Source organism: Borostomias antarcticus (genome assembly GCF_949987555.1).
Source record: "Borostomias antarcticus genome assembly, chromosome: 12".
Lineage (NCBI taxonomy): Eukaryota > Metazoa > Chordata > Actinopteri > Stomiiformes > Stomiidae > Borostomias > Borostomias antarcticus.
In genome coordinates, this window is record NC_140245.1 from 21,524,390 (window position 1) to 21,551,871 (window position 27,482).

At 44.4% G+C, this 27,482-nt stretch overlaps 2 protein-coding genes across 4 annotated transcripts; both read right to left on the reverse strand.

Annotated features, from left to right (window-relative positions):
* Positions 1 to 7,290: 7,290 nt before the first annotated feature.
* Positions 7,291 to 16,185, reverse strand: plekha3 (pleckstrin homology domain containing, family A (phosphoinositide binding specific) member 3). The gene is made up of 8 exons (XM_084447369.1): positions 15,699 to 16,185; positions 15,411 to 15,527; positions 14,475 to 14,630; positions 13,761 to 13,993; positions 12,326 to 12,478; positions 9,013 to 9,056; positions 8,646 to 8,725; positions 7,291 to 8,464 (listed from the first exon to the last, which is right to left on the reverse strand). The coding sequence occupies exons 1-8, from the start codon at positions 15,736 to 15,738 to the stop codon at positions 8,313 to 8,315; spliced, it is 975 nt and encodes a 324-aa protein (XP_084303495.1). The 5' UTR covers positions 15,739 to 16,185; the 3' UTR covers positions 7,291 to 8,312.
* A 290-nt stretch (positions 16,186 to 16,475) lies between these two features.
* On the reverse strand, positions 16,476 to 27,149 carry agpat3 (1-acylglycerol-3-phosphate O-acyltransferase 3). Of its 3 annotated transcripts, none has more exons than XM_084446635.1 (10): positions 26,944 to 27,149; positions 25,900 to 26,010; positions 23,833 to 24,101; positions 23,287 to 23,456; positions 22,836 to 22,997; positions 22,554 to 22,707; positions 22,340 to 22,442; positions 18,545 to 18,620; positions 18,224 to 18,422; positions 16,476 to 16,994 (listed from the first exon to the last, which is right to left on the reverse strand). In XM_084446635.1, the coding sequence occupies exons 3-10, from the start codon at positions 24,008 to 24,010 to the stop codon at positions 16,906 to 16,908; spliced, it is 1,131 nt and encodes a 376-aa protein (XP_084302761.1). In that variant the 5' UTR covers positions 24,011 to 24,101; positions 25,900 to 26,010; positions 26,944 to 27,149; the 3' UTR covers positions 16,476 to 16,905. The 3 variants fall into 3 exon arrangements, with proteins under 3 accessions (XP_084302761.1, XP_084302760.1, XP_084302762.1); XM_084446634.1 differs by having other exon boundaries at positions 25,892 to 26,010; XM_084446636.1 differs by lacking the exons at positions 23,833 to 24,101; positions 25,900 to 26,010; positions 26,944 to 27,149 and adding an exon at positions 23,647 to 23,653.
* Positions 27,150 to 27,482: the final 333 nt, after the last annotated feature.

The window sequence follows — 27,482 nt, forward strand, 5'->3', positions numbered from 1 at the left end:
GTGGGCGGGGTTTATGCCAAAAAGGGAATTCTGGGAGTGCAACCGTGACTGGAGATGAGAGGGAAGAAGATGACTATCCCTGGTACAGGTACAGAAGTGCTTCACTTTATCCTCTTGCTAGAGTTGGTGTTATCATTGCACCCAGGCCAAAGAGATGTGGAGTAGGTGGTCTGAGGAGGTCTTGTCCTACTAACAGTTACTCGTTTAGCAAGAAGGGCTCCAAGAAAACATTGGACCTGAGCAGAAGTGAGCTGTTTGTGGTGGTCTCACACCTCTGGGAATGCCTGAGGAGGAGGACTGACTCTGGCGGCCAGCTCCAGTGATCAGGGTGAGACATACTGGAGTGCAATTTATCATGAACATGATTGTTTGAAAGTCTACAGTGAAGAAATCAATTTGAGGAATAGCTCTGAGGTAAAATTGTATGTTAAGTAGCCATGTGTTTTTAATTTTTTTTGTCAAAATATCACTGATTTCAGTCAGTTTATTGACCATTATTATCAGAAGATACTGAACTAGATATTTTTTAGACTGATTAAAGCTAATTTAATGTTCATATGTCTGCAAAGATATTACAAATACTATAAGCGCATGTCCTTCCCGGCAAGAGGTGTAGCATTTCTATTTTGATAAAGCATTGTTAAAACAATATGTCACTGCATTTCTGATCACTTTACTCAAAAAGCATAACATGGGCAACATACTGACTTGCTTTTGATATTGTTTTAGCCAAACAGCTAAAATGTGTAATGTCAAGGTGCCTTGCCCATATGCACTATGGACTGCACAATGTTATTCAAAAAGTTGTCATGCCTTTATATTCTTCACACTGATAAAAGGGAATTAAAAAAAACACCAAAAAAACAAACAACTTTTATTGTCAGACAGTTGTTGCACACAGTGATGGCGTGTCAATGTTGAAACACACACAGAGAGACAGGAGTGTCCACTGATGAAGTTCTCTGCTCTTCACCCATTCTGCCATCCTTCCTCTAAGAGCAGCCAATAGCAGACAGTAGGCAGCATGCAGGGGACGCACCATGGGGACCGATAAAGTGCTCATGTCCATCTTCATCAGCGACGGACAGCATTAGCGGTGGAAAATAATTGTCATAAAGAATTCTCATGTTTGTCAAGCATGGATTTGGCTTATTTTCCTTAGTTAATAGTTGTGAAGACATCCATATATAATTCAATGTTAGTCTTCCTGAAATGTGATTTTTTTTTTTTTACATCGTGGGGAAAAAATATTCTGCCTAAGTCCCCCTTTATTTTAGCTTTTCTTGTGCTCCAGGCCAGAACACATTTCATTCACTTTGCAATACTGACAAATAAATAACAGAAATAGTTAATCTAATCCAATTACTAATAATTGACCATCATAGTCAAAAATGTACTACAGCCATTGATATAAAACAAGGCACCAAATATCCTTTTTCACAATCATTACCCTTTACTTTAATTCATAACCCCCACTCCCTTTCTCCACTCAAAAACAAATCCCCCACAACTCCTATACACTTTGTTCAGACAAGGCCATCTCTCATCACATAAGGTAGAGCTGGAGGTGTCTTTGTGATGGCAGGTTCAGGCAGCTCCTCCTTGAGATAAACAGCACTTCCAAGGTATAATGTGTGTGTGCGATAACTGAAGGTTAAACTTTCAAAAGTACCCGTTTGAAGACATGTCCAACAAATTGCTTGAAGACACCACGTATGTGATAAAGAATCACAATGTCTTCAAATTAAACTAGTTTGTGACATCAAAAAGGAGACCCTGGGTTTAATTTACATACAGCCACATTGCCAGTCAAATACAACTCCTATGTATGGGAGAATTTGGCGTGTGTTCATAACAGTGTTCCCCATAGCCCACTGGTCTCATGTGCTATAGTTGTCCTGAAACAGAGCGTTGGAGCCAGTTAGAAGTCAGGTTCTGGAGTCTGGTCCACTCCCACACCACTGAGGGAAAGTTTTGAGTATTGTGAGTATTTTTTTATGGAAAACACTATGTGCTACTTTAATTTGTATGAATGGTGCTATATAAAGAAAATGACATTGACATGTAAATAAATGACACAGTATTCAGTTGGACATGACTCACAGCTGAACCCCTTGGCTGTGTTCACAGACCCTGCAAGCTGGAAACACATCCAGGCCAGAGCATACTGACAGAGGCAGAGAGATTGAAAGAGGGAAAGAAACAAAGGGAGAGTTAATTCAACCTTTTTGTATAATTGTCCCCTTTATAAGAATCTACAGTCAACGTTCACTTGAAATGAGGTGAGATCACGTACAAAAATAAAGAGAAAAAGGTGATAGATATCACAGCATGCAACAAGCAAAATGAGGAAGAAGGAATGATGGATAGATAGACATGTTATCACCCTAATCAATAACTATTATCCGGGGATGAGGGACCATAACTGGTACCTGATCTATATCCTGGCAGTGGGTGCTGTTCCCATCCATAGCAGGGGTTAGGGTCGCAGCCTACGGTGCAAAGTACACACAGAGAATGGACTGTGAAATCTCCAAACACAGCCTATGCATAGGCTGTTTGAGGCTAAAGTGAAGTGTTTCAGATTGGTTGTCTGTTTCTGACCATTCCTGCGTTCTTGGTAAGCTGCTGGAGGGGCAGGCCGTGTCCATCTCTCCTTGTTCTCAGTCTGTACAGCACAGCAGTTGCAGATAATCACCACAGCGGGAGCTATAGCCTGGGAGCAGGGGAGAGAGAGTAGGGTGGCAGAAGAGATCAGTGTTGCAGAGAGGATGTCAACGTGTGCGTTTGTGTGTGTATGTGTGCTCTCACCTGTCCATGCAATGTATCAGAAATAGACCTGGATGATGAGATGGGTCATCCTTATGTCTTTGTTGAGTGACACCTCGAGGAACTGAGGAAGGCCGTCAGCTGAGAGAGAGGAGACAGACACACGGACTAGCTACAGAAACGTGAGAGAGGATACATTTTGGGGGCGGGGGCCTGTGCAGACAGACAGACAGACAGACAGACAGACAGACAGACACCCATAAAGTTAGAATGGTGAAGAAAGAAAGAAAGAAAGAAAGAAAGAAAGAAAGAAAGAAAGAAAGAAAGAAAGAAAGAAAGAAAGAAAGAAAGAAAGAAAGAAAGAAAGAAAGAAAGAAAGAAAGAAAGAAAAAGAAAGAAAGAAAGAGAGGGTCAACCTTACGTCTTTGTTGAATGGCACCCCGATGACCTGAGGAAGCTGATCAGCTGAGGTAGAGAGAGAGGAGACACACACATGGACTGGCTACATAAAAGTGGGAAAGGATACATTGTTGGCACCTAACAGGACCGGGATAACTGGAGACAAATCAGTGGACGACCCGATGATGATGAAGAATAGCACAGCCCATCATAAACACGGAGCAATGCCTCAGCATCACACAGTGGGTATTGTAACCGATCAGCTCATGTAGACCTCCCGTAGAGTGTGCACACTGCATCATAAACTGCTGTGTAGTTCTTCCCTATGTCCACAACTGAGAAGAGATCACATGCGGCATAGAATATTGTCCATCACTTCCGGGAGAGAGAGGTCATGAGTCGTGTAGTTCAGAGGGTCTTACCTGCTGTACGGACCAGCTTGTTGATCACTCCTCCACTGTGGAGAGAACATGGGTGTAAGCAGGGATGTCCTCTGTGAGTCTCCCTAATACACAGACACACTATACAAGTCAATACAATTTCCAGTTACCTGGTTAAAGCATGAAATCTGAAGTGTTGTGAGCATATTTGCTCATATTCATCCAGCCTAACCCTTAAGAAGGGGGGTACCACATATTAAATGTGTTGTAATTCCTACACCGTTCGCCTGATTTGGATGTAAATGCCCTCAAATTAAAGCTGAAAGTCTGCAGTTAAAGCATTTCAAATCCATTGTGGTGGTCTACAGAGCCAAAACGATGAAAATTGTGTCACTGTCCAAATATTTATGGACCTTACTGTAGTACTTTAGTCAACCTCAAGGTAGACAGCTGGGGATGGAAGTACCTCTGCCAGGATAGGCTCCTCAACCACTGACCAGCAATGATCTCTAACATGTCATCCACTATGCCATGTGATCAGAAATTGTTCCTTCGATCGACCTTGGAATCAGAGAAGGAAGAAATTATTTGTAATTTGTTCAACTACAGTTCTGCTGTGAAGCAGAGTAATGTTTGTAAGTCATATTTTAATGAGAATTTACCTTCAGCTTGGTAAAATAGTCACATCCTAGAAGCTGAGCCAGACTGAGTAGGTAGTTGGGATAACTGGTGTGATGGGCAGACTCATGAGCCAGTAGATGTGTGTTATGGTAATATATATATTCAACAGATGGAGAGGTCACAGTAGGAAGATAACGTAGTGACATGTTGGAAATATAATTATGAAACAGGTTATTTACAGCTATAGCCACAAGAGGGAGGTAGAGGGCTTTTTTGTCTCTTGAGACTCTTGTGCTTGTTCCTGGATTTGTGATTCCCTGCAAACCACTCCAATACCCAAGTCATCTGGGGTTAGTGGGTATAAAAGGCTATGATTGTGTTGATAATTGATCCATATCAGCATAAGGACCAGCATAGTTCCTGTGCCAGCCTGGTAGGTAGAGTAGGTGGTAGGTTTACCTGTTCCAGCCTGGTAGGTAGGTGGTAGGTTTACCTGTTCCAGCCTGGTAGGTAGGTGGTAGGTTTACCTGTGCCAGCCTGGTAGGTAGGTGCTAGGCTTACCTGTGCCAGCCTGGTAGGTAGGTAGGTGCTAGGTTTACCTGTGCCAGCCTGGTAGGTAGGTGCTAGGTTTACCTGTGCCAGCCTGGTAGGTAGGTGCTAGGTTTACCTGTGCCAGCCTGGTAGGTAGGTGCTAGGTTTACCTGTGCCAGCCTGGTAGGTAGGTGCTAGGCTTACCTGTGCCAGCCTGGTAGGTAGGTGCTAGGTTTACCTGTGCCAGCCTGGTAGGTAGGTGCTAGGTTTACCTGTGCTAGCCTGGTAAGTAGGTGCTAGGTTTACCTGTGCCAGCCTGGTAGGTAGGTGCTAGGTTTACCTGTGCCAGCCTGGTAGGTAGGTGCTAGGTTTACCTGTGCTAGTCTGGTAGGTAGGTGCTAGGTTTACCTGTGCCAGCCTGGTAGGTAGGTGCTAGGTTTACCTGTGCCAGCCTGGTAGGTAGGTGCTAGGTTTACCTGTGCTAGCCTGGTAGGTAGGTGCTAGGTTTACCCGTGCTAGCCTGGTAGGTAGGTGCTAGGTCTACCTATGCTAGCCTGGTAGGTAGGTTTACCTGTGCTAGCCTGGTAGGTATGTGCTAGGTTCTGTGCTAGCCTGGTAAGTAGGTGCTAAGTTTACCTGTGCCAGCCTGGTAGGTAGGTGCTAGGTTTACCTGTGCTAGCCTGGTAGGTATGTGCTAGGTTCTGTGCTAGCCTGGTAAGTAGGTGCTAAGTTTACCTGTGCCAGCCTGGTAGGTAGGTGCTAGGTTTACCTGTGCTAGCCTGGTAGGTAGGTGCTAGGTTTACCCGTGCTAGCCTGGTAGGTAGGTGCTAGGTTTACCTATGCTAGCCTGGTAGGTAGGTTTACCTGTGCTAGCCTGGTAGGTAGGTGCTAGGTTTACCTGTGCTAGCCTGGTAGGTAGGTGCTAGGTTTACCTGTGCTAGTCTGGTAGGTAGGTGCTAGGTTTACCTGTGCCAGCCTGGTAGGTAGGTGCTAGGTTTACCTGTGCTAGCCTGGTAGGTAGGTGGTAGGTTTACCTGTGCTAGCCTGGTAGGTAGGTGCTAGGTTTACCTGTGCTAGCCTGGTAGGTAGGTGGTAGGTGATGCCCGCTGCTGCCAGGCAGACTGGTCTGATGTGGTGGTTGAAGTTGCCAGCTGACCAGAGTTGTAGCAGAGTGACAGGGTTATTGGTGTCACTGTTGTAGCTGTGATGATGGGTGACCTGGGAGACCATTCAGGACAGCTTGTTTGGGTCGAGGCTCTGCTTAGTCTGCTGGCCCAGGTGAACTATCAAACTGGATTTACTGACACAGAGAATGGAGACACACACATGACACAGCTGGCCGACACTTCATGCACTCTAAGAGGTTGGGGTTAGGGCTAGACTGAATGTAGGTTGGCATAAAATAATACATATTTATTTGCCCATGCCTACATCTTTATGTCTATTCAGCATGTCTGTTCTCACCCACTGAGGTCCCATCACCAAACATGTGAAGCCTCAGATACAATAATAAAACAGGTGCGGACAATGATACAGATGGAGAAAAAATGAGAGCTCTTAGTGTTGTGATCAGACAGTACAGCCAAAATGTCACCTCGGTGTAGTGATGCAGACAGAGCTATGTACACCTGCTCCTTGATTAGAAGAAAGTTATCATCTGCCCTCTGAAACATTCAGGACAGGCATGCAAGATGCAGCAATGTCAGCTTGTAGATAAACAGTTGCTACAGATCTGTACAGTATATCCCACAGAATGTGTATAGCCATTTGTCCAGTGGGCATCTTTTCACCTCTGCCAATGTTGGCAAGACTGCAGGGCTTCAATGGCTCCATGCTGTGTCAGGTTCTTCTGCAGGGCTTCAATGGCTCCATGCTGTGACAGCCACCTTGTGTCCTTTACTTTTAAATGTTACAATAGACTCATTATTTAATATTGAATATACAGGAAATACCAACTGTAAGGTATTATGTATCAGGTTACTCTACATAATACCTTTATTTTCAAATCACCGACATGCAAGGTGGCAGCTGCTGACTTAAGTTTAATTTGCCCTATTCCTGAAGTACTACTGATAATTGCTTGGCAACACCATTTAAACATTGTTTAAATGAGAAAATAAAAACTAACCCTAAAATGGGAAATTCATATATGATACATTTCTTGGTTAGAAGCACACTCACATGGAGAGTAAAATCATCCTACCTGCATTGCTGCTTGTACTGCTCTTCTTGTGCGTGCGGGTAGGTATACAATTCAGCAGCAAGATAAACTCCATTCAAATTAATATTGGTGTTTTATTGGACCACACTCATAGACAATATCCTGTGTGTGTATGTGTGTGTGTGTGTGTGTGTGTGCGCGCATGTGTGTAGCCCACCTGGGGGAGCTGTGGTGATGAGTGGAGGAAGGGTGTACTGTATGTGTTAAGCAGCTCAGTATTTAGTCTATGAGACACACACACACACACACACACACAATTATGACATGACAATAGACAAATATTTATTTAAAACAAGCAGGTCAGGCTGACCAGGCAGCTCCTTCTCACCATCATCATTCACTAGAGGAAACAACGCACAAGTGTGTGTGTGTGTGCGTGTGACTCACAGTAACAGTGATGTGCATGTGTTAGTGAGCTCTGTGTGTGTGTGTGTGTGTGTGTGTGTGTGTGTGTGTGTGTGTGCGCGCGCATGTGTGTGTGTGTCGTGCCAAGGCTTCGACATGGAGGACATTCAGACAGGCTCCTTGGCACAGAGTGATGGTCTCCATGGTGACAGTAACTGTGCATTTCAAACATCTTCTGAAACAGTATTAATTAGTAATAATAATTATAATAGTAACATTGTTTAAACATTCAGAAAAGACGTCTGGTTTTATCCATGTTCTTAAAGTGCAAAAAAAATGCTTCCTCAGGAACTACAATACTTCAGAGGGGGACCGTTATCAACGTGACACCGACCTGGCTGCATGGTCTGAGGGGGACAGAACAGGCCGTAACACCTGCTAGTCTGTTGGCACAGTTTCTCTAGTAGCTGGCAGGGCGGGGAGGGTCTGTGTGTCTGTCTGTCTGTCTGTCTGTCTGTATGTAATGTGTCTGTAGTCAGTTTGTTTGTGTCTGTAGTCTGTGTCTGAAGATGGTTCAGATGCTTCAGGTCAGTGGTCTGCAGGGTTGAGCAGGACAGGCAAGTCTGTAGATGGATGAGTCTGTGGTGTGTCTGTAGATGGATGAGTCTGTAGATGGATGTGTCTGTGGTGTCTGTAGATGGATGAGTCTGTAGATGGATGAGTCTGTGGCGTGTCTGTAGATGGATGAGTCTGTGGTGTGTCTGTAGATGGATGAGGATGTAAATGGATGAGTCTGTGGGGTGTCTGCAGATGGATGAGTCTGTGGTATCTGTAGATGGGTGAGTCTGGTGTGTGTAGGTGGATGAGTCTGTGGTGTGGTGTGTGTAGTAGACAGTCTGTGGTGTGTCTGTAGATGGATGAGTCTGTGGTGTGTCTGTAGATGGATGAGTCTGTGGTGTGTTTAGACGGATGAGTCTGTGGTGTGGTGTGGTGTGTAGTTGACAGTCTGGTGTGTAGATGGATGAGTCTGTGGTGTGTCTGTAGTTCTACATAGACACATCTGTCTCTGGAGTGTCTGTGTCTGATGTGGCTCTGGGGCTGACTCTTCCCCCTCTGGGACTGGCTCCTCCCCCTCTCTCCTCTGGGATGCAGGGGGCGGAGTCTCCGTTCAAACTGGCTCTCAGGCACGGCAATGCCCCTGTGTGGACCACAGACACATTGTAACTATTGAGACAGAGAAGATTATGTCGGTGTGTGTGTGTGCGTGCGAATGTGTGTAAATATATGTGTGTGTGTGTGTGTGTGTGTGTGTGTGTGTGTTTGTGTGTGTGTGTTTGTGTGTGTTTGTGTGTGCGTGTGCGTGTGTGTGTGAGACTCACGGTCGTTGTCGTAGCCGGGTCTGCTAGCCTCGGTGTCAGAGCAGGTTCTGGTCCTGCGCTGGGCTGACCTCTGACCTGATCTGGGGAGCACACCGATTGATCACAGGTCTAAGACAAAGAGGGATTGTTGTTTGACTGTGTGTGTGTGTGTGTGTGTGTGTGTGTGTGTGTGTGTGTGTGTGTGTGTGTGTGTGTGTGTGTGTGTGTGTGTGTAATGCCCCCCCCCATTCATTCAATGGCAGAAAACAGAGTTCAGTTGACGTATCTGATGACGATTTTGACGTCGCACTCAGAAAAAACTATGTTTCCGATACAACTGGAATTCAGCGTGTGTGTGTGTGTGTGTGTGTGTAGGGGGTCAACTCACCTGTCAAAGCTGTAGGTCCCTGGGTGGCTGATAGACCGCTTCATCTACACAGGACAGACAAACACTGGTTACTCTAGACCAGGGTTCTCAAACTCAAATTGTCTTGGGGCCACTGCTGGTATCGTCAACTCATAGGAGGGCCACTTCAATGTCAACTTCAACTACTACTAACTATAAGAAAGTGCAATATTTCTGAAAATGTCATTTTTCATTTCCATAACTAGACTCACAAATGTTGCAAGACTATATTTTCATCATACAATTCCAAACCAGTTTCCATTCATTGTAATATATTTTAACAGTTAGTGCTGCAAATCATTTTTCCTTACTTTTATTTTATCTTGAATAGCCTACATTTGTACTTTATTCTATTTTAGCTGCAAGATGCATCACTACTGTAAGCCTGCCCTGGACATGTACTTGCATTTATTAAAGTTCAAGTTTGTTTCAATTTCTTACCAGACACTTGAATACATTTGTAGGCTACTACTCTATTTCTTGCTAGACACTTATCTTGAAAGACTGAGGCGTTAGCCCTCTCAGCGGTGTGGCTCGTTTTTTCCTCTCGTCTCCCTATGACACTCCATGTTTAGTAGCCTAATGAATAGCTCTTGACATTATATTCCTTTAGAACGGCGAATTTGTTCTTGCATATCAGGCAGGTAGCATTTCCACTGAACTCCACAAAAAATACTGAAACGTCCATATTTCTTGAAACTGTCTGTGTTCCTAACATTAGTTAACCATGAAAACAGCCTCTCGGTGGCTATCTGCATTCATTGTTCATAGTCGCGTGCGGATTGATTGCACCTGTGACTGTATTCAGCATTCAACTCGTGCGCTGCGCACAATAGCAGAATTTCGCCCCACGTTTGAGCGACTTGAATTTCACATTGTAGGCCTGCCTGGCGGCGCCATTTACAATAAATTATTTTGCGAGCCGGATTACATTATATTTCTGACATCATGTCGCGGGCCGGATGGAGTGGTGTGGCGGGCCGCAAATGGCCTGTGGGCCGCGAGTTTGAGACCCCTGCTCTAGACAGTATATATTCTCTGTCTCTGTCATCTCTCTCTCTCTCTCTCCCCGTCTCTCTCTCTCCGTCTCTCTCTCTCCGTCTCTCTCTCCCCGTCTCTCTCTCCCCTCTCTCTCTCCCTGTCTCTCTCCCTGTCTCTCTCTCTCAAATTCAAATTCAAATAAGCTTAATTGGCACGATAGGTGAAAAGAACCTACATTGCCAAAGCAGTACATAAAATCAACATTCAAAAAATCAACATTTAGATTGTTGTATAAATAAATAAATAAAAAGTGAGTGTGAGGGTGTGTTATCTCTGACAGTGAAGGGTCTGGGTTGCTGCGAGTTCAGCTCCCAGACCCAGCCCGGCGGAGTGAGTATCAGTGATTATGTGACAGTAATTATGTGTTTGTGTATAAAAACATAACATACACAACAAAACATGAAGCTATATATCAACAATACAATCAAAAGCATTTAACAATAGTTCAATTTATAATATAATAACATGGGGAGCTGGCAATACCCTTCAGATGTTATCACTGAGATGTTTGCTATACAGTAGAACTTGTTTCCCTTAACGTATGACAACAGTCAACATATTTAGCAGCTAATATTGCACACTGACTTTTCTCTCCACATAAATATGGCAGTTTCTCGGGATCAGGGAGGTGAATAAACTCAGGATATATATTATTTATTTTATCAAAGAAAATCTCTCTTAAATGTTTATATTTCTCACAATGTAATAAGTGAGATTCTGTTTCAACATCTCCCTGATGACAAAGTGAACACAGCCTGGCCTCCTTGGGTAGCCAATACTGCCTGCGGCGGCCTGTTTCTATGGCCAGGCTATGTCCGCTCAGTCTGTACCTTGTCTACGTTTTCCGCAGTCTTCTATCAGTCACTGCAGTCAAGTATCCTGCTACCGTGTACTCTCTGTTTAGGGTCAAATGTAAATCTAACATACTTTGTGATTTGGTGGTTTCATGCAAATATTTGATATACTTTTCTTTTTGTTTTGAGATGATTTGGTTGGGCCAGATTGATTGGTCCTGAAGCCCTGGGGTTTGTGGGCAGAGGTTCAGGATCAGCTGGCAGAGGGGACTCTTGTCTTTGCTCAACTCTTGGCACTGTAGGGCTTTGTAATGGTAGGCGTGGGGGTCACTTGATTGGAGATGTTTGTAGAATTTGATGGCTCTCTTTTGAATTTTTATTATTAAAGGGTATTGGCCAAGGTCAGCCCTGCATGCATTATTGGCTGTGTGTCTGTGGATTCCAAGTATGTTTTTGCACAATTCTGGTTGCAGGGCTTTCAGTGGATGTTTTTCCCATTTTGAGAAATCCTGACTGGTAAGTGGGCCCCACACCTCACTGCCATATAATATTATTGGTTCTATTACTGAATTTAGACTTTTGAGCCACGTTCCAATTGGGATGTCAATTGGAATGTTCCTTTTGATGGCGTAAAAAGCCCTTGTCTTCTCTCTGAGTTCATTCACAGCCATGCCTAAATGTCCAGTGGAATTGATAATCAAGCCTAAATATGTGTAATGTTTTGTATGTTCAATTTCTGTGTTTCCTAGTGTGAATTTATTTTTCTGAGTTTTTGAAAGGTCAATATTTTGGTCTTTTCCATATTTATAGTTAGTGCCCATGTTTGGCTGAACTTATGGAGGATGTCCAGGCTCTGCTGCAAGCCCTCTGTGGAGGGAGACAGGAGAACCAGGTCATCCGCAAACATCAGGCTCTTGACCTCAGTGTCCTGCAGGGTCACACCCGGGGCTGTGGATTTCTGCAGTAGTTCTGCAAATGTATTTATATAGATTTTGAAGAGGGTTGGGCTCATATTGCACCCGTTTCACCCCACGGTACTGTTTGAAATAATTTGTTCTTTTGTTTCCAATTTTAATTGCACATCTGTTATTTAAATACATTGTTTTAATTAAATCATATGTTTTACCCCCTATACCACTCTCCAGTAACTGATAAAAAAGCCCTTCATGCCAAATTCTATCGAAAGCTTTTTTGAAGTCTACAAAACTATTGAATACATTTTATTTTTATTATGTGTGTTAATGAGAGTGGTGAGGGTGAAAATATGGTCAGATGTGCGATGGTTTGGCATGAATCCAATTTGAGACTTTTAAGCAGGACGTTGTGGTCATTTAAGAATTGTACTATTCGGGTGTTGATGATGCTGCAGAACACCTTGCCCATACAGCTGGTCACATTCCTCTGTAGTTCTCTCTCTCTCATTCTCTCTCTCCCTATCTCTCTCTCTCTCTCTCTCTCACCCGGCTCATCTGCAGCGGGGAGGGGGAGACGGGTGAGTGGGCAGAGTCCGGCGTGGGCAGCAGGTGTGTGTTGGCGAGGCTCACACACTCCTCCAGCGTCCTGATGAAGGTGCTACAAGTGGCACTGAGCAACGACGAGGCCTCCTGTCTGGTCTGGGGGGAGAGAGAGAGAGAAGGAGAGAGAGGGGAAAGAGAGGGAGACAGAGGGAGAGAAACAGAGGGAGAGAGAGAGAAGAAGAGAGGGAGAGGGGAAGAGAGGACAACACAGGGAGAGAGACAGCGGGAGAGAGTATTAGTGTGTTTTATGTGTTGGCGAGTTACCGCTTACTGTATGAAAGGTGCTATACAGTAGGATCCCACTTATCCGAACCCAACGGGACCGAAGGTCGTTCGTATCTCTGAAATGTCCGGATGACTGAAACTTATGTTAAAATGTACCAAATTCAATAAGTGGTATACTTGTTTCATATAGACTCATAATAGACCGATAAATACCCTTAATTACTTGTGAAAATGCATCAAAATTGCAATCAAATAGCCAACTAAACTCATATAGCCTAGCCTAAAATAGAGTACAGTAGCCTAGAATAAGATAAACGAATTTCCACTTGAGTGCGTGCTTTGATCAAATACAGTACTTTTTTCTCAAATGAGGCCTACGCTGCATCGATAGGCTACTGTATTCGCAGAACTATAGCCTAAAAACAACCCAACATTAGAACAATTAGAGCAAATGATAATCAAGAAATAAATAAATGAATAAATGAAATGACAGACAAGTTGTCGTGTCTTAGGCTATTGTAGCCTAAAAGAAAGTCTCTATAACAATCGATGTAGGCTAACGTGGCCTAGGCTGTAGGCTATTATTTAAAAAAAAAAAAAAAAAACAGTAGGCCTTGTAGGCTAATCTACATGCTCACAACACGTCTGTGTTCCTGAAGTCCATTAACTGGGAACGAAAAATGACTCGATGCTCCTCTGCTTCAGGTTGCTGACGCGCTTTCTGCCCATCAAGGAATGCAGCTTTCGCAGCAGACTCGTTTGCGTTTTGCGCTCGACATTAGAGTAACAAAGAAATGAAACTTTACAGTAGGCTACAGCCTACAGGCAACATGTAGGTCTACATACAGTTCTGTTTTATTCACAATAGGATACAGTACATGTTTATTATGACAGATTTAAATGCAAGTAGGCCTACAGTACCGTAATGAAAATCCCACCAGTAACCAGATAGCAGGCTCAAAAAATAATAATTGTTTTTTAAGCCTGTCCGGTAGACCGGGAGATTCGGATCTCTGAATTTCGGATGAGTGGGGTCCTACCGTACAAATAAAGTTTTTATTTTTTTATTTTTTATTACCAGTGGAAAATGGGGTTCAGTCCCCAATTTTTCATAACAAAGATGGAGAATGGTGTTCAGTCCCCAGGCAGTTACCTCAGAGTTGGGGGAGTAGGGAGAGGGAGTGATGTCATGGCCGGTCTGGGCTGAGCAGGAGGTGATGTCGCTGCTAAGCGGGGCTGAACAGGAAGTGATCTTGTTGCAGGAAGTGATGTGGTGGCAGGGTGTGGCTGAGTGCTGGAGGGTGTGGACCTGCTGGACCAGGAGGTCACAGTACAGGCGGAGCTCCGACATCTTGGTTCTCAGACTGTCCGTCCTCTCTGCCTGCTCTGCAACACACACACACACAGACACCCTCTGCTATCAGTCACGCTTACTGTGTGTGTAGCTCTGCAACACACACTCACTCTGTTGTCAGTTACGCTTACTGTGTGCCTGTGCTTATGCATGTGCTTATGGTATGCCTGCGTGTGTGTGTGTGCGTGTGTATATATATATGTGTGTGTATCTACAGTATGTGTACAGTATGTGTGTGTATGTCAAAATCAGAATCGGTTTTATTGCCAGGTAGGTTTTTACACATACTAGGAATTTATTCTAGTCAGTTGATGCATAACACTGATGACTGTCACTGAGACAACATTTGACAGGGTGCAAGGCAAGGACTAGACAGGTCAGTGCAAAATACAAAATGGTGTGCGATGTTTGTGTGTGCGCATGGGTGTGTGTATCAACAGTATGTGTGTGTGTGTGTGTGTGTGTGTGTGTGTGTGTGTGTGTGTGTGTGTGTGTGTGTGTGTGTGGTTCTACCTCTCTCAGTCTTCGTCCTGGTGTCCAGAAGGCCAGCCTTGGAGCTCCCCAGGGCGACCAGCCACCTCTGGCGCTCTGCAGCGTTCACCGCCCTCACGTAAAAGTGCTGCTCGCCAGGGATGATCAGCTCCAGACGACTGCTGTCTGTAGGGTGGACTGGACACACACACACCAAGTTACCACTGGGCTGGACAGGAGAAAGCTATCGAGGACAGACATTCTTCCACGGTGGAGTACATTACATTAGCCATTTAGCAGATGCTTTTATCCAAAGCAACTTACAATAACTGCATTTAACGTAGGAAGTCAGTGTACTACTACTCACCAGAACTCACTAGTGCATCTCCTTTATAAACAAGTGACTGAGCATAATCTAGTGCTAAAGCCAAAGTGCAAGAGTAGCTATAAATACAATTGGTGCTTAAGAGGGAGGATCGTGGTAGTACTTCTTGAAGAGGTGAGTTTTGAGCCTGCGGCGAAAGATGGGCAACTGTCCTGACATCAGTTGGCAGTTCATTTCACCACTGCGGGGCCAGGACAGAAAAGAGCTGTGACCATGTTGATCGTTCGCAGGGGCCTCAGAGTGAAGGGGCAACTAGTCGCCCCGAGGTAGCAGAGTATAGTGGTTGGGAGGGGGTGTAGGGCTTGACTATGGCCTGGAGGTAGGAGGTAGAGTGGTGTGTGAGTGTGCTTCTAGTCTGACTCACCGGACGCAGGTTTTGGAGATAAGCCTTGTCATTAGGAAGCGTGAGAATCTCCCTGCCCCAATCTCCTGTCATCCAAGACGATTGTGATTGGTTTAAAGAAATACAGTGCCCCCCCCCCCCCCCCCCATCTCCAGAAGGTAATTTGCAGACAGACCTTTCTCCATGACTGGCACAGTGTAAACGGAGTGTGGAGATAGGTCTGGCTATGCGAGACTAGTGTGCTTCTAACCTTTGATTTCACAGACCGACATCTTGATGCTGCCCTTGCTGCCTTTACACACGTCATCCTGAGAGTCGTAGTAGGAGATGATGCCGTCATCCAGAACGAACCAGCGAGGCTGCCAACCTGTGCTCACACACATCATAAATAATAGACACACTCATTGTACACAGACATACACACGCACGCGTGCGCACACATGACACACAGACACTACAACAACAACGACATCACGCCACAGGTAAAGCTAGATAGCTAGCCAGCTAGTCTTGACGCCAATTATGACCTCCTGCCTACCTGTCATGTAGTTGGTCCACTTGTACAGAACTCCTTCCATATCCACTGATATCACCGCCGCTCGACCCACACGTTCGACAAGGCACGGACTAGTATGCTAGCTAGCTACCTAATACTGATCATGCCTGGCTAACTAGCCATTTAGCAAGCTAGCTGGTCAACTTTGTGACACAAATCAAATTAAACATGCGAGCTAGCCTCGCTAAGCATAATGCCATGCGACTGACCAGACGTCAGACAGAGAAATGCCTTCATCTTGTTCGGTCAACCACCTTATCTTACTGACTGGCTAGCTAGCTGCTAGGTTGTAAACTAGCCAGCTGGCTATATGTAGCTAGGCTAGGCAGGCTGTCTTGTCTGTGTGTGTGTGTGTGTGTGTGTGTGTGTGTGTGTGTGTGTGTGTGTGTGTGTGTGTGTGTGTGTGTGTGTGTGTGTGTGTGTGTGTGTGTGTGTGTGTGTGTGTGTGTGTCTGTCTGTCTGTCTGTCTGTCTGTCTGTCTGTCTGTCTGTCTGTCTCTGTCTCTGTCTCTGTCTCTGTCTCTGTCTCTGTCTCTGTCTCTGTCTCTGATTGACTGACTTCAGGAATCTCTGTTGTGGGAAGTGTTCTGTTCTGCGCTGCGCAGGTTGATGTGACTTCCGGCATTTTCAAAATAAAAGTCATTTTCTTGCGTCAGCTAGTGTTAGACCGAGGAGAGAACGAGAGAGTAGACAGTAGACACAGAGATGAGATCACTATTGTGCTGGTTTCAGCGTAGGTATAAAGATCACATCACATGACAAGTATGAAAACAGAAATATTTATTTATTATTTCTAATATCCATGTTCATTGTTGACAAACACGGGAAGATCAGTTAAAATAAAATGTGATCTCTGTGTTGGTGTGTGTGTGTGTGTGTGTAATTTTACAGTAGGTTAGTGATCTATGTTTACAGACTGTCCCCCCCTCCCTGCCTCCATACACACACACATACACATACACACACACACACACCCATACACACACAACTCTTGTGTCCTTCTCAATCATAGCCAGATTCATTATCCCCTCTGGACTGTCTGCTCTCGGCCCTCTCTCAGGTGTCAGAAGAGGGAGGCTGAAGGATTCAGGCCTGTGTCCAGAACAGAGAATGTCCTGAACACTGGAGTAGTAACCACAGTGTGACCACACAGAGACCACTGTGCAGGTCAGCTAGGTGCAGCAGCAGACCTACTCCTTTTTCTTGGCTCTCTGGTCTCCATAGGAGGAGCCGGTCTTCACCTCCGACACACCGATGAGGCGCTGGATGGCCACCGTGGCTGGGGGGGATATAGGGTTGGGGTTGGGGGGGGGGGGGGGGGGGCGTAAAGACATGTTAATAATTGTTGTTAGTGTGATGGAGCTTTGCCCTTACTGCAGCTAATGATGATCACCTGGCTTATTGACTAATTGTGCTTGATGCCAGCCACCTGTGGAACTGTATGGGACTCTGGGGTTAAAAGACAGAGCCAGGAGTCCTTTCCGTTGTTGCTGGAGAGCTGTCTATTGTCTGTGAGCATGCGCACACTGGGAGGGAGGTGTGTCGTTCGCAGCTTAGTGCTGCCGGCGATGAAGATAGCGAGATAGGGGAGTTATTCTAGTGCCAGGAGGGGAGTCAGAATAGGCCGGGGTTTAGTGTGTACACTCACCCTGTTGTCCAGTCCTGTGTCTCAGTACTTGGCCCGCTTCACCATGTGTTGCCAGCACTGCCCGATCAAAGCGGTTACGGACAGTAGGCTACCACAAGCTCAGACACCGGGGGAGGGTCTCGCCAGCCGGGCCAGTTACATTTTAAACCTTTTTGATTTCATTCAGTGTTTGTTCGTTGTGTTAGTTCCCTGCATTGTCTGTCCTTTTGTAAGCTTTTAGGTTAGCTGCATTAATTGAAGGGCAAAACGGGGAAGGTTATTGCGGGTGGCCAAACTTCCCTAGCGTGGGGGGATTTCTTACTGACCCTATTTGAGTGTTCAACCCGAGTAAGGGGCGTTGCCCTAATGTGAAGTTGCAGAGTGCAGTGTTTTCGTATTCCTTTAATTTACACATAAATTAAATTGTAGTGATTTACACGTGTGTGTGTGTGTGTGTGTGTGTGTGTGGTGTTCACGAATGTTTTGAGGCATCCCAGGTTGTAGTGGTCACGAATGTTTTGAGGCATCCCAGGTTGTAGTGGTCTACCCGGGCAGTTGATGGACACCCATGTTAGGGGTCTAAGGCATGTGGCCCACATGTATTCCCCCCTATGAATTTTAGCTTTATCATGCCCAAATAAAATGAAGGCTCTTATATTTTTCTATACTCCTGAGTTGTTGTGTGTTTGCTTGGCCTCCGACAGAGCCCTTATCGGGCTGGTTTATTACGTTAACACACTGCTAACATTCTGCTTCAGCTCCTGCAGCTCTTATAGAATGGCTGGTTAACAACCTACTGACTGACTGACTGACTGACTGGATGACTGACTGGATGACTGACTGACTGACTGACTGACTGGCTAGTTGACTGATTTACCCACCGAGGGAGAGCACTATGAGGAAGATGAGGATGAGGAGGGGGTTGCCGCTGACGATGATTCCCCAGGTCAGGGAGAAGAGAGGCCACAGCAGAAGCCCCATCCAGAACAGGAAGTTGAGGAGGGTCCAGGGGCGTCGGGGTGGCGAGATGGTGGGACCAGGGAAACAACCCTCTCTGAAGTAGTGGTCCTGCAACGCATCCTGCACACACACACACACACACTTTATATGTCATTATACACACACATACGTTTATTATGTCATAACACATGCATGTTTAATGTCAATTTCAAAGTAATGGAGAAAGAGAGTCAAGCGTCTACCTTCTCCTGGTACAATTTATGCAGCCAGTCAGCACACTCCTTCTCATCGTCAGGTATTTCGTCCACAGGGTACCGCCTGCAGGAGACAGCAGTGCACACACACGCAGCACTCACAGAATTTTTCAGGACTTTCTCTAACATTTCAGAGATGTTCTTCTCCTACCGAGCATCACACCGCAACTCTATATCTGTCTAAGTTATTGTATGTGTAGGTATAGAATATAGGATATAGCTATTGTATATAGGTATAGAGTATAGGATATAGCTATAGTATATAGGTATAGAGTATAGGATATAGCTATAGTATATAGTTATAGAGTATAGGATATAGCTATAGTATATATGTATAGAGTATAGAATAAAGCTATAGTATATAGGTATAGAATATAGGATATAGCTATTGTATATAAGGATAGAATATAGGATATAGCTATAGTATATACTGTAGGTATAGAGTATAGGATATAGCTATAGTATATAGGTATAGAGTATAGGATATAGCAATAATATATAGGTATAGAGTATAGGATATAGCTATGGAATATACTGTAGGTATAGAGTATAGGATATAGCTATAGTATATAGGTAGAGTATATGATATAGCTATAGTAAAGAGTATAGGATACAGCTAAAGTATATAGGTATAGGTAGTATATAGTTATAGAGTATAGGATATAGATATAGTATATAGGTATAGGTAGTATAAAGGTATAGAGTATAGGATATAGCTAAAGTATATAGATATAGGTAGTATATAGGTATAGAGTATAGGATAAGCTGTAGTATATAGGTACCGTATAGGTAGTATATTGGTACAGAGTATAGTATATAGCTATACAGTATAGGTATAGGAGTATACTGTAGTATAGGTATAATATATATAGGTATAGAGTATAGGATATAGCTATAGTATATAGGTATAGAGTATAGGATATAGCTATAATATATAGGTATAGAGTTTAGGATATAGCTATAATATATAGGTATAGAGTATAGGATATAGCTATGGAATATACTGTAGGTATAGAGTATAGGATATAGCTATAGTATATAGGTAGAGTATATGATATAGCTATAGTAAAGAGAATAGGATACAGCTAAAGTATATAGGTATAGGTAGTATATAGTTATAGAGTATAGGATATTGATATAGTATATAGGTATAGGTAGTATAAAGGTATAGAGTATAGGATATAGCTAAAGTATATAGATATAGGTAGTATATAGGTATAGAGTATAGGATATAGCTGTAGTATATAGGTACCGTATAGGTAGTATACTGGTACAGAGTATAGTATATAGCTATACAGTATAGGTATAGGAGTATACTGTAGTATAGGTTTAATATATATAGGTATAGAGTATAGGATATATAGCTATAGTATATAGGTAGTACATAGGTATTAGATTTGTAGTAGCTCCACCAGAACAACCTCCTGGACCCTCACCAGTCCGGGTTCTAGGCTGGCCACTCGACAGAGACCACCCTCCTTGCAGTGACAGAGTCACTCCATGCCACAAGAGTGAACTCTCTCTTCCGTCCTGATATGCCATGTATTACATTACATTACATTAGTCATTTAGCAGACGCTTTTATCCAAAGCGACTAACAATAATTGCATTTAACGTAGGAAAAGCCAATGTACTACTACTTGCCAGAACTCACAAGTGCATCTTATTTCTAAAACAAGTGACTAAGAGCATAATCTAGTGATGAAGGCAAAGTGCAAGAATATCAATCTAAAATACAATACAATAAAAAACAATAAGTGCTTAGGAGGGAGGATTGTTGTAGTACTTCTTGAAGAGATGCGTTTTGAGCCTGCGACAAAAGATGGGCAGTGACTCTGCTGTCCTGACATTAGTGGGCAGTTCATTCCACCACTGCGGGGCCAGGACAGAGAAGAGTCGTGACCGTGTCGTTCGACCGCAGGGACCTCGGAGTGACGGGGCAACCAGTCGCCCCGAGGTAGCAGAGCGTAGTGGTCGGGGGGGGTGTAGGGTTTGATCATGGCCTGGAGGTAGGAGGGGGCTGTTCCTTTCATTGCCCTGTAGGCTAGCGCCATTCTTCTATACCTGATGTTCATGTAGGCCATGTATTAGGTATCTAGTATACAGGCGTAGTACCTGATGTTCATGTATTAGGTATCTAGTATACAGGCGTAGTACCTGATGTTCATGTATTAGGTATCTAGTATACAGGTGTACCTGGTGTTCATGTATTAGGTATCTAGTATACAGGCTTAGTACCTGACGTTCATGGATTAGGTATCCAGTATACAGACCTGATGTTCATGTACAGTAGGACCCCACTCATCCGAACTTTAGAGATCCGAACCTCCCGGTCTACCGGACAGGCTTAAAAAACTTTTATTTGAGCCTGATAATCTGGTTACTGGTTGGATTTTCATTACAGTACTGTATCCTACCGTGAATAAAAACAGACTGTATGTAGACCTACATGTTGCCTGTAGGCTGTAGCCTACTGTCATGTTTCATTTCTTTGCTCTAATGTCGAGCGCAAAACGCGGAGTCTGCTGCGAGAGCTGCATTCCTTGGTAGCCAGAAAGCGCGTCAGCAACCTGAAGCAGAGGAGTATCGAGTCATTTTTCGTTCCCAGTTATTGGACTTCAGGAACACAGATGTGTTGTGAGCATGTAGATTAGCCTACTAGGCCTACTGTATTTGTTAAATAATAGCCTACAGCCTATAGCCTACATCGGTTGTTTTAGAGACTTTCCTTTAGGCTGCAATAGCCTAAGACATGACAACTTGTCTGTCATTTCATTTATTTATTTATTGATTATCATTTTCTCTAATTGTTCTAATGTTGGGTTATTTTTAGGCTATACCATTTTGTTCTGCGAATACAGTAGCCTATCGATGCAGCGTAGGCCTCATTTGAGAATAAAGTAGGCTACTGTATTTGATCAAAGCACGCACTCAAGTGGAAATTCGTTTATCTTATTATAGGGTACTGTAGGCCTATTATAGGCTAGGCTGTATCAGTTTAGTTGGCTATTTGATTGCAATTTTGATGCATTTTCACAAGTAATTAAGGGTATTTATCTGTCTATTATGAGTCTATATGAAACAAGTATACCACTTATTGAATTTGGTGCATTTTAACATAAGTTTCAGTCATCCGGACATTTCAGAGATACGAACGACCTTCGGTCCCGTTGGGTTCGGATAAGTGGGGTCCTCCTGTATTAGGTATCTAGTATACAGGTGTACCTGATGTTCATGTATTAGGTATCTAGTATACAGGCTTAGTACCTGATGTTCATGTATTAGGTATCTAGTATACAGGTGTACCTGATGTTCATGTATTAGGTATCTAGTATACAGGCTTAATACCTGATGTTCATGTATTAGGTATGTAGTATACAGGTGTAGTACCTGACGTTCATGGATTAGGTATCCAGTATACAGACCTGATGTTCATGTATTAGCTATCTAGTATACAGGTGTACCTGATGTTCATGGATTAGGTATCTAGTATACAGGTGTACCTGATGTTCATGTATTAGCTATCTAGTATAAAGACCTGATGTTCATGTATTAGCTATCTAGTATAAAGACCTGATGTTCATGTATTAGGTATATAGTATACAGGTGTACCTGATGTTCATGGATTGGGTATGTAGTATACAGGCTTAGTCCCTGATGTTCATGTATTAGGTATCTAGTATACAGGTATCTAGTATACAGGCTTAGTACCTGATGTTCATGTATTAGGTATCTAGTATAAAGGTATCTAGTATACAGGTATCTAGTATACAGGCTTAGTACCTGATGTTCATGTCGGCCATGCATTTCTCTCCTCTGACGATGCTCAGCAGCGTGGGGGTCTTCTTATCGCGGAAGTTCAATGTCACGTCATACACAGCTGACACTGGGGAGCACAAACACACATCAGCCTGACCCTGTCTGAGTGTGTTTTTGTGTGTGTGTGTGTGTGTGTGTGTGTGTGTGTGTGTGTGTGTGTGTGTGTGTGCGTGTGCACCTGTTCCCTTCAGGCAGGCCAGGGTGGTGGTGAAGCCCTTGGTCCGGGGCAGCAGGTGGTGCTTCAGCCGGGGCAGACCCTTACTGTCAGCCACCGCCATGCTGACCTGGTGCTTCTGCTCCGTGAACCGCGTCCCCTCACAAAACAGCAGGATCTACACCGGACAGAGACATGGGTGTCACACACACACACACACACACACACACACACACACACACACACACACACTCTCTCTCACACACATACCACAGACACTAACACACACACACAGGCGGTACCCACCAACATGTATTCAGGGTAGTCTCTGAGCCGGTGGAGCCCCTTGAACACAGCCTCCCGATCCTCCTCCCACTTCCTCCTGCAGAACACAGTCTCCATGAAGTACCAGGTCCAGCCAATCAGAGGCACCTTCAGCAGCTCATACTTGGCGAACCCCTTGGAACTCTGGGAAGACAAAGCAGGCATGAGACACACTCACATACACACACCCAGTCACACACACACATACGCAGTCACACACACCCACACACATATGCATACACATACAGTACACACACTCACATGCAGACACACACACACACACACACACACACACACACACACACAGTGCACAGTGCACAGTGCAGTATGGGGTGTGAAAAGTGCCATTTTGGTTGCTTGTTCCAAGCTTACTTACAACGTGTATGTATGTACAGTATGTGTGTATGTGTGTCTGTGTGTGTCCAGTACTGACCCCCAGGACGCCATATCTCTCACATACGGTCCAGCCACACAGGAAGTCGATCTCATAGTTATGGTTGAGGATGATGACGGCGTGCTCATGGCCAAAGAGGTCGGCCGTGGTCTGGTCAGTGAACAGCGTGCACTCTGACCCCGACCACCACTCTAGGAGCATGACCAGCTCTGCAACCACACAGCAGCACAGACTGTCAATAAAGTTGGACTGGGTTTGACTTCTCCTGTCTCTCTATTCCTCCATCCACGTGTCTCTCTCTTGAGACCTTATGACTGAGAAATGACTGAGAAAGCAACTAAGCCTTAAGAATGACTCTGTGTACATACAGCTCCATAGAGAATGACTCTGTGTACATACGGCTCCATAGAGAATGACTCTGTGTACATACGGCTCCATAGAGAATGACTCTGTGTACATACGGCTCCATAGAGAATGACTCTGTGTACATACGGCTCCATAGAGAATGACTCTGTGTACATACGGCTCCATAGAGAATGACTCTGTGTACATACGGCTCCATAGAGAATGACTCTGTGTACATACGGCTCCATAGAGAGTAGGCCAGTCTGCAGTTGACTCGGCGGTACAGCGCTCGGTTGATCGGCCACAGGAAGCAGGTAAGCAGCTGCAGGAAGTTGATGACCAGACCGCTGACCACGAACACAAAGCCCACGAGCAGCTGGACCGCGAACAACCTCTTTATACTGGCCAGCAGGGCCATGGCGCAACACACACACACACACACACACACACACACACAGAAACACTCACAGACTCACAGTACAGCCAACCGTACGTCTGTGGTCACAGGACTGGGAGAGAGGGAGAGAAAGAAAGAAGTAGAGAGAGGGATCATTAAAGGTTTCATTTGATTTGAAATTTCATTGATTGATTAAATGTAATTATAGACAAAGGAGGATCAGAGGAGTTTTACAGAAAGAGAGAGAGAGGAGAGAGAGAACAGAGAGAGAGCAGAGAGAGAGGGAGAAAGAGTGTGAGAATGTGCCATTGGATGATACACTAGCACCTCTCACATACACACACTTGCTCTGCGTCAAGGTTATTATAGTTAACAAAAACTTACCAAAAACCCTTAAAAAAACTAGGTCTAGGGTTTGTAGGATCTGTAGGTCAGTATTGAGTCATACTTATAGCACCGCCTACAGGTCAAGCAGGAAGTCATCATAACTCCTACATACATTGTCCGATTTACACAACATTTCTCACGCTTCATCAAGGTACCGTCCTGAACACATCTATGCATCAGTATTGAGTCACGCTTAAAGCGCCACCTACTGGTGACAGGAAGTTTCTCTCAGTACTGGATACCAAAATAGCACACCCTTTAACGGCGCCGCACCCCGACACGTGTGGGTGCGAGGGCCCGCTCACTGCTGCTCACAGCCCTAGTAATCCTTACAATTTCAATAGGGCCTCGCACGGGCAGTGCTCAGGCCCTAACTATAGTGAAATTTAAAACAAAAATTTTAAACGATACAAAAACTAAAAAGAAAAACCCAAAACTATTATAGCCTTGCTCTGCAGACTCACACACACACACACTCATTCATACTCCTATACACGCATGCACACTCATCCCGCATACTCATACACACACACACTTGCTCAGCAACACTCACACATCCTTTCACCTATTTGGAACTGTGCCGTCACGCTCTTTCCCTCACGCACGCACGCACGCACGCACGCACACACACACACACACTTCAGCCAGCCTCAACTGGTTCTTCTACTACAGTTTATCAGTTTTCTTTACATGTTTAAAAGGAAAACTAGTCTACAGACGGTAACTACACACCTCATATGGCATGTAACATTACTATGACTACATACGGCATGTAACAACATTACTATGACTACATATGGTATGTAACAACATTACTATGAGTAGTTAACAGGTATCATCTAGCAAGAGGAGCAGCACTTACAGTACCTGAGAGAGACAGCAGCAGCTGATCAGACTGTTCTCAAACACTGACACACACACACACGCATACACCTACACATACACACACCACACTCTCTCCCTGCCTGGTTCAAACACTGACACCCCCAGACTCTCTCTGCCTTGTTCAAACACTGACACCCTCTCACTGACAGCACACTGAGACTGATCGGAAGAGGAACTCTGCCCTATTTTCCACACACACACACACCACTCCCCAGGGAACTGGAGTGAACTTTGGAGCGTCTTCCGATCGAGAGCGAGACATGAACTCATCCACCAACCCACATGCCAGGGTACATTCATGATGCACTAATAACAGTCCAATAGGCCCACAGTATGATTCACTAATCACAGCCCAATAGGCCCACAGTATGATTCACTAATCACAGCCCAATAGGCCCACAGTATGATTCACTAATCACAGCCCAATAGGCCCACAGTATGATTCAACTTTCTAAACTACACTATCATGAAAGCATATGGTCTCCTGGATTCAACTCACCCTGATGAGAGTGGGTTAGGGTAAGGGCTGCCGACGCATGGGGTCAGGGGTCAGTCCAAAGAGGCTCAAAACACTTCTAATACTGATGTGTGATTTAACAGTTATCTGCAGGGCAGCATTGTAGCCCTTACCTTCTGACCTGAGTTGTATCTGCTGTGCTTGCAGTAAACAGCCCCCTCCAGACCACTTCAGCTGGTCAGTTCAGTCCAAGGGTAGACCGCTCTCTAGGTTTGGTAGGCCAGAGTCTAGTCTGTGATAAAAACGCCCCGGGGACCAACACATTTTTGAGTGTTTTTAATTCAAGTGCTTGCAGGTAATCTAACCCACAGAGAACTGGAGGATCAAAATACAAAGACTCATTCAGAGACAGTTTCATTGATACAGTAATGGCAACTAAACAAGGTGTGAGCTCATGCATTTCCTTATCTTGGTGAATAAGTGGCCCATTCACATCATTCTTGGTGTACAGTACTTCCAGGTTTGCTTTTCTGTTCATTAAACCCATCTGTTCTACTCTTTTCCAACATTGACCCCGTCTACTACATCTCCCCTAACCCTATTTTATATCTTGGTTCTTTCTAACCCTAACCCTGTTCTCTACTTTATGGGTTCTTCTACTATAGTTTTAACAGTTTAACAGCTATCTTTAAAGGATAGCCCCTCGGCCCGAGCCTGGGGGGGAGAGGACACAACATCAAACCCAAATGAAGAACAACAGTTTTCTTTACATGTTAAACAGGAAAACGAGTCTACAGACAGTAACTAGGGTTAGCCTCATGCATGTACAGTAACAACATTACTATGACTACATACGGCATGTAAACATTATTATGACTACATATGGCATGTAACAAAATTACTAGGATTACATACAGCATGTAACAACATTATTATAACTACATATGGCATGTACTGTAACATTATTATGTCTACATACAGCATGTAACATTACAATGACTACATACAGCATGGCATTTAACATTACTATAGCTACATACGGTATGTAACAACATTACTGTATAGCTACATACAGTATGTAACAACATTACTATATAGCTACATACAGCATGTAACAACATTACTATATAGCTACATACAGCATGTAACATTACTATATAGCTACATACGGCATGTAACAACATTACACTAACAGGTATCAGCTAGCAAGAGGAGCAGCACTTACCTCAGAGGGACAGCAGCAGTTGATCAGACTGGTTCTCAAACACTGACACACATATATACACACACACACTCTGCCTGGTTCAAACACACACACACTCTGCCTGGTTCAAACACACACACTCTGCCTGGTTCAAACACTAACACACTCTGCCTGGTTCAAACACTAACACACTCTGCCTGGTTCAAACACTAACACACTCTGCCTGATTCAAACACTAACACACTCTGGACAGCTCACTGAGACTGACACATAGAGAGATCAATAGGAGGAGGCTAAGTGGAGGGGGCGAAGTCTGCCCTCCACTCCACACAGCTATGGTGCAGGACTCTGCCCTGCTCACCACACCTAACCTCAGGCCAATGAACACTGACCTGAGAGAGAGAGAGAACAAAGAGAGATAGCGAGAGAGAACAGAGTGTGTGTGTGTGGTGAGATTCTAGCAGGGGGGCTGTTGGTGGGTGAGGGTCTAGTATGGCCAAACCCTGAACCTAACCCAGACAGACTCCATCTGCTGTCTCACACACATGCACGCATGCACA

Bases quoted from the DNA above. Each gene is read 5' to 3' on its own strand.
- plekha3 (XM_084447369.1), bottom strand. From the start codon at position 15,738: ATGGAAGGAGTTCTGTACAAGTGGACCAACTACATGACAG. The intron at 14,631-15,410 runs GTTAGAAGCACA...GTGTGTGTCCAG, and splicing joins GTCGGTCTGTGAAATCAAAG to TCCACCCTACAGACAGCAGT. The intron at 13,994-14,474 runs GTAGAACCACAC...TGTGTGTTGCAG, and splicing joins CAGGACGAAGACTGAGAGAG to AGCAGGCAGAGAGGACGGAC.
- agpat3 (XM_084446635.1), bottom strand. From the start codon at position 24,010: ATGGCCCTGCTGGCCAGTATAAAGAGGTTGTTCGCGGTCCAGCTGCTC. The intron at 23,457-23,832 runs GTATGTACACAG...GTGTGGTTGCAG, and splicing joins GGCCTACTCTCTATGGAGCC to AGCTGGTCATGCTCCTAGAG. The intron at 18,423-18,544 runs GTAGACGCTTGA...GTGTGTGTGCAG, and splicing joins ATAAATTGTACCAGGAGAAG to GATGCGTTGCAGGACCACTA.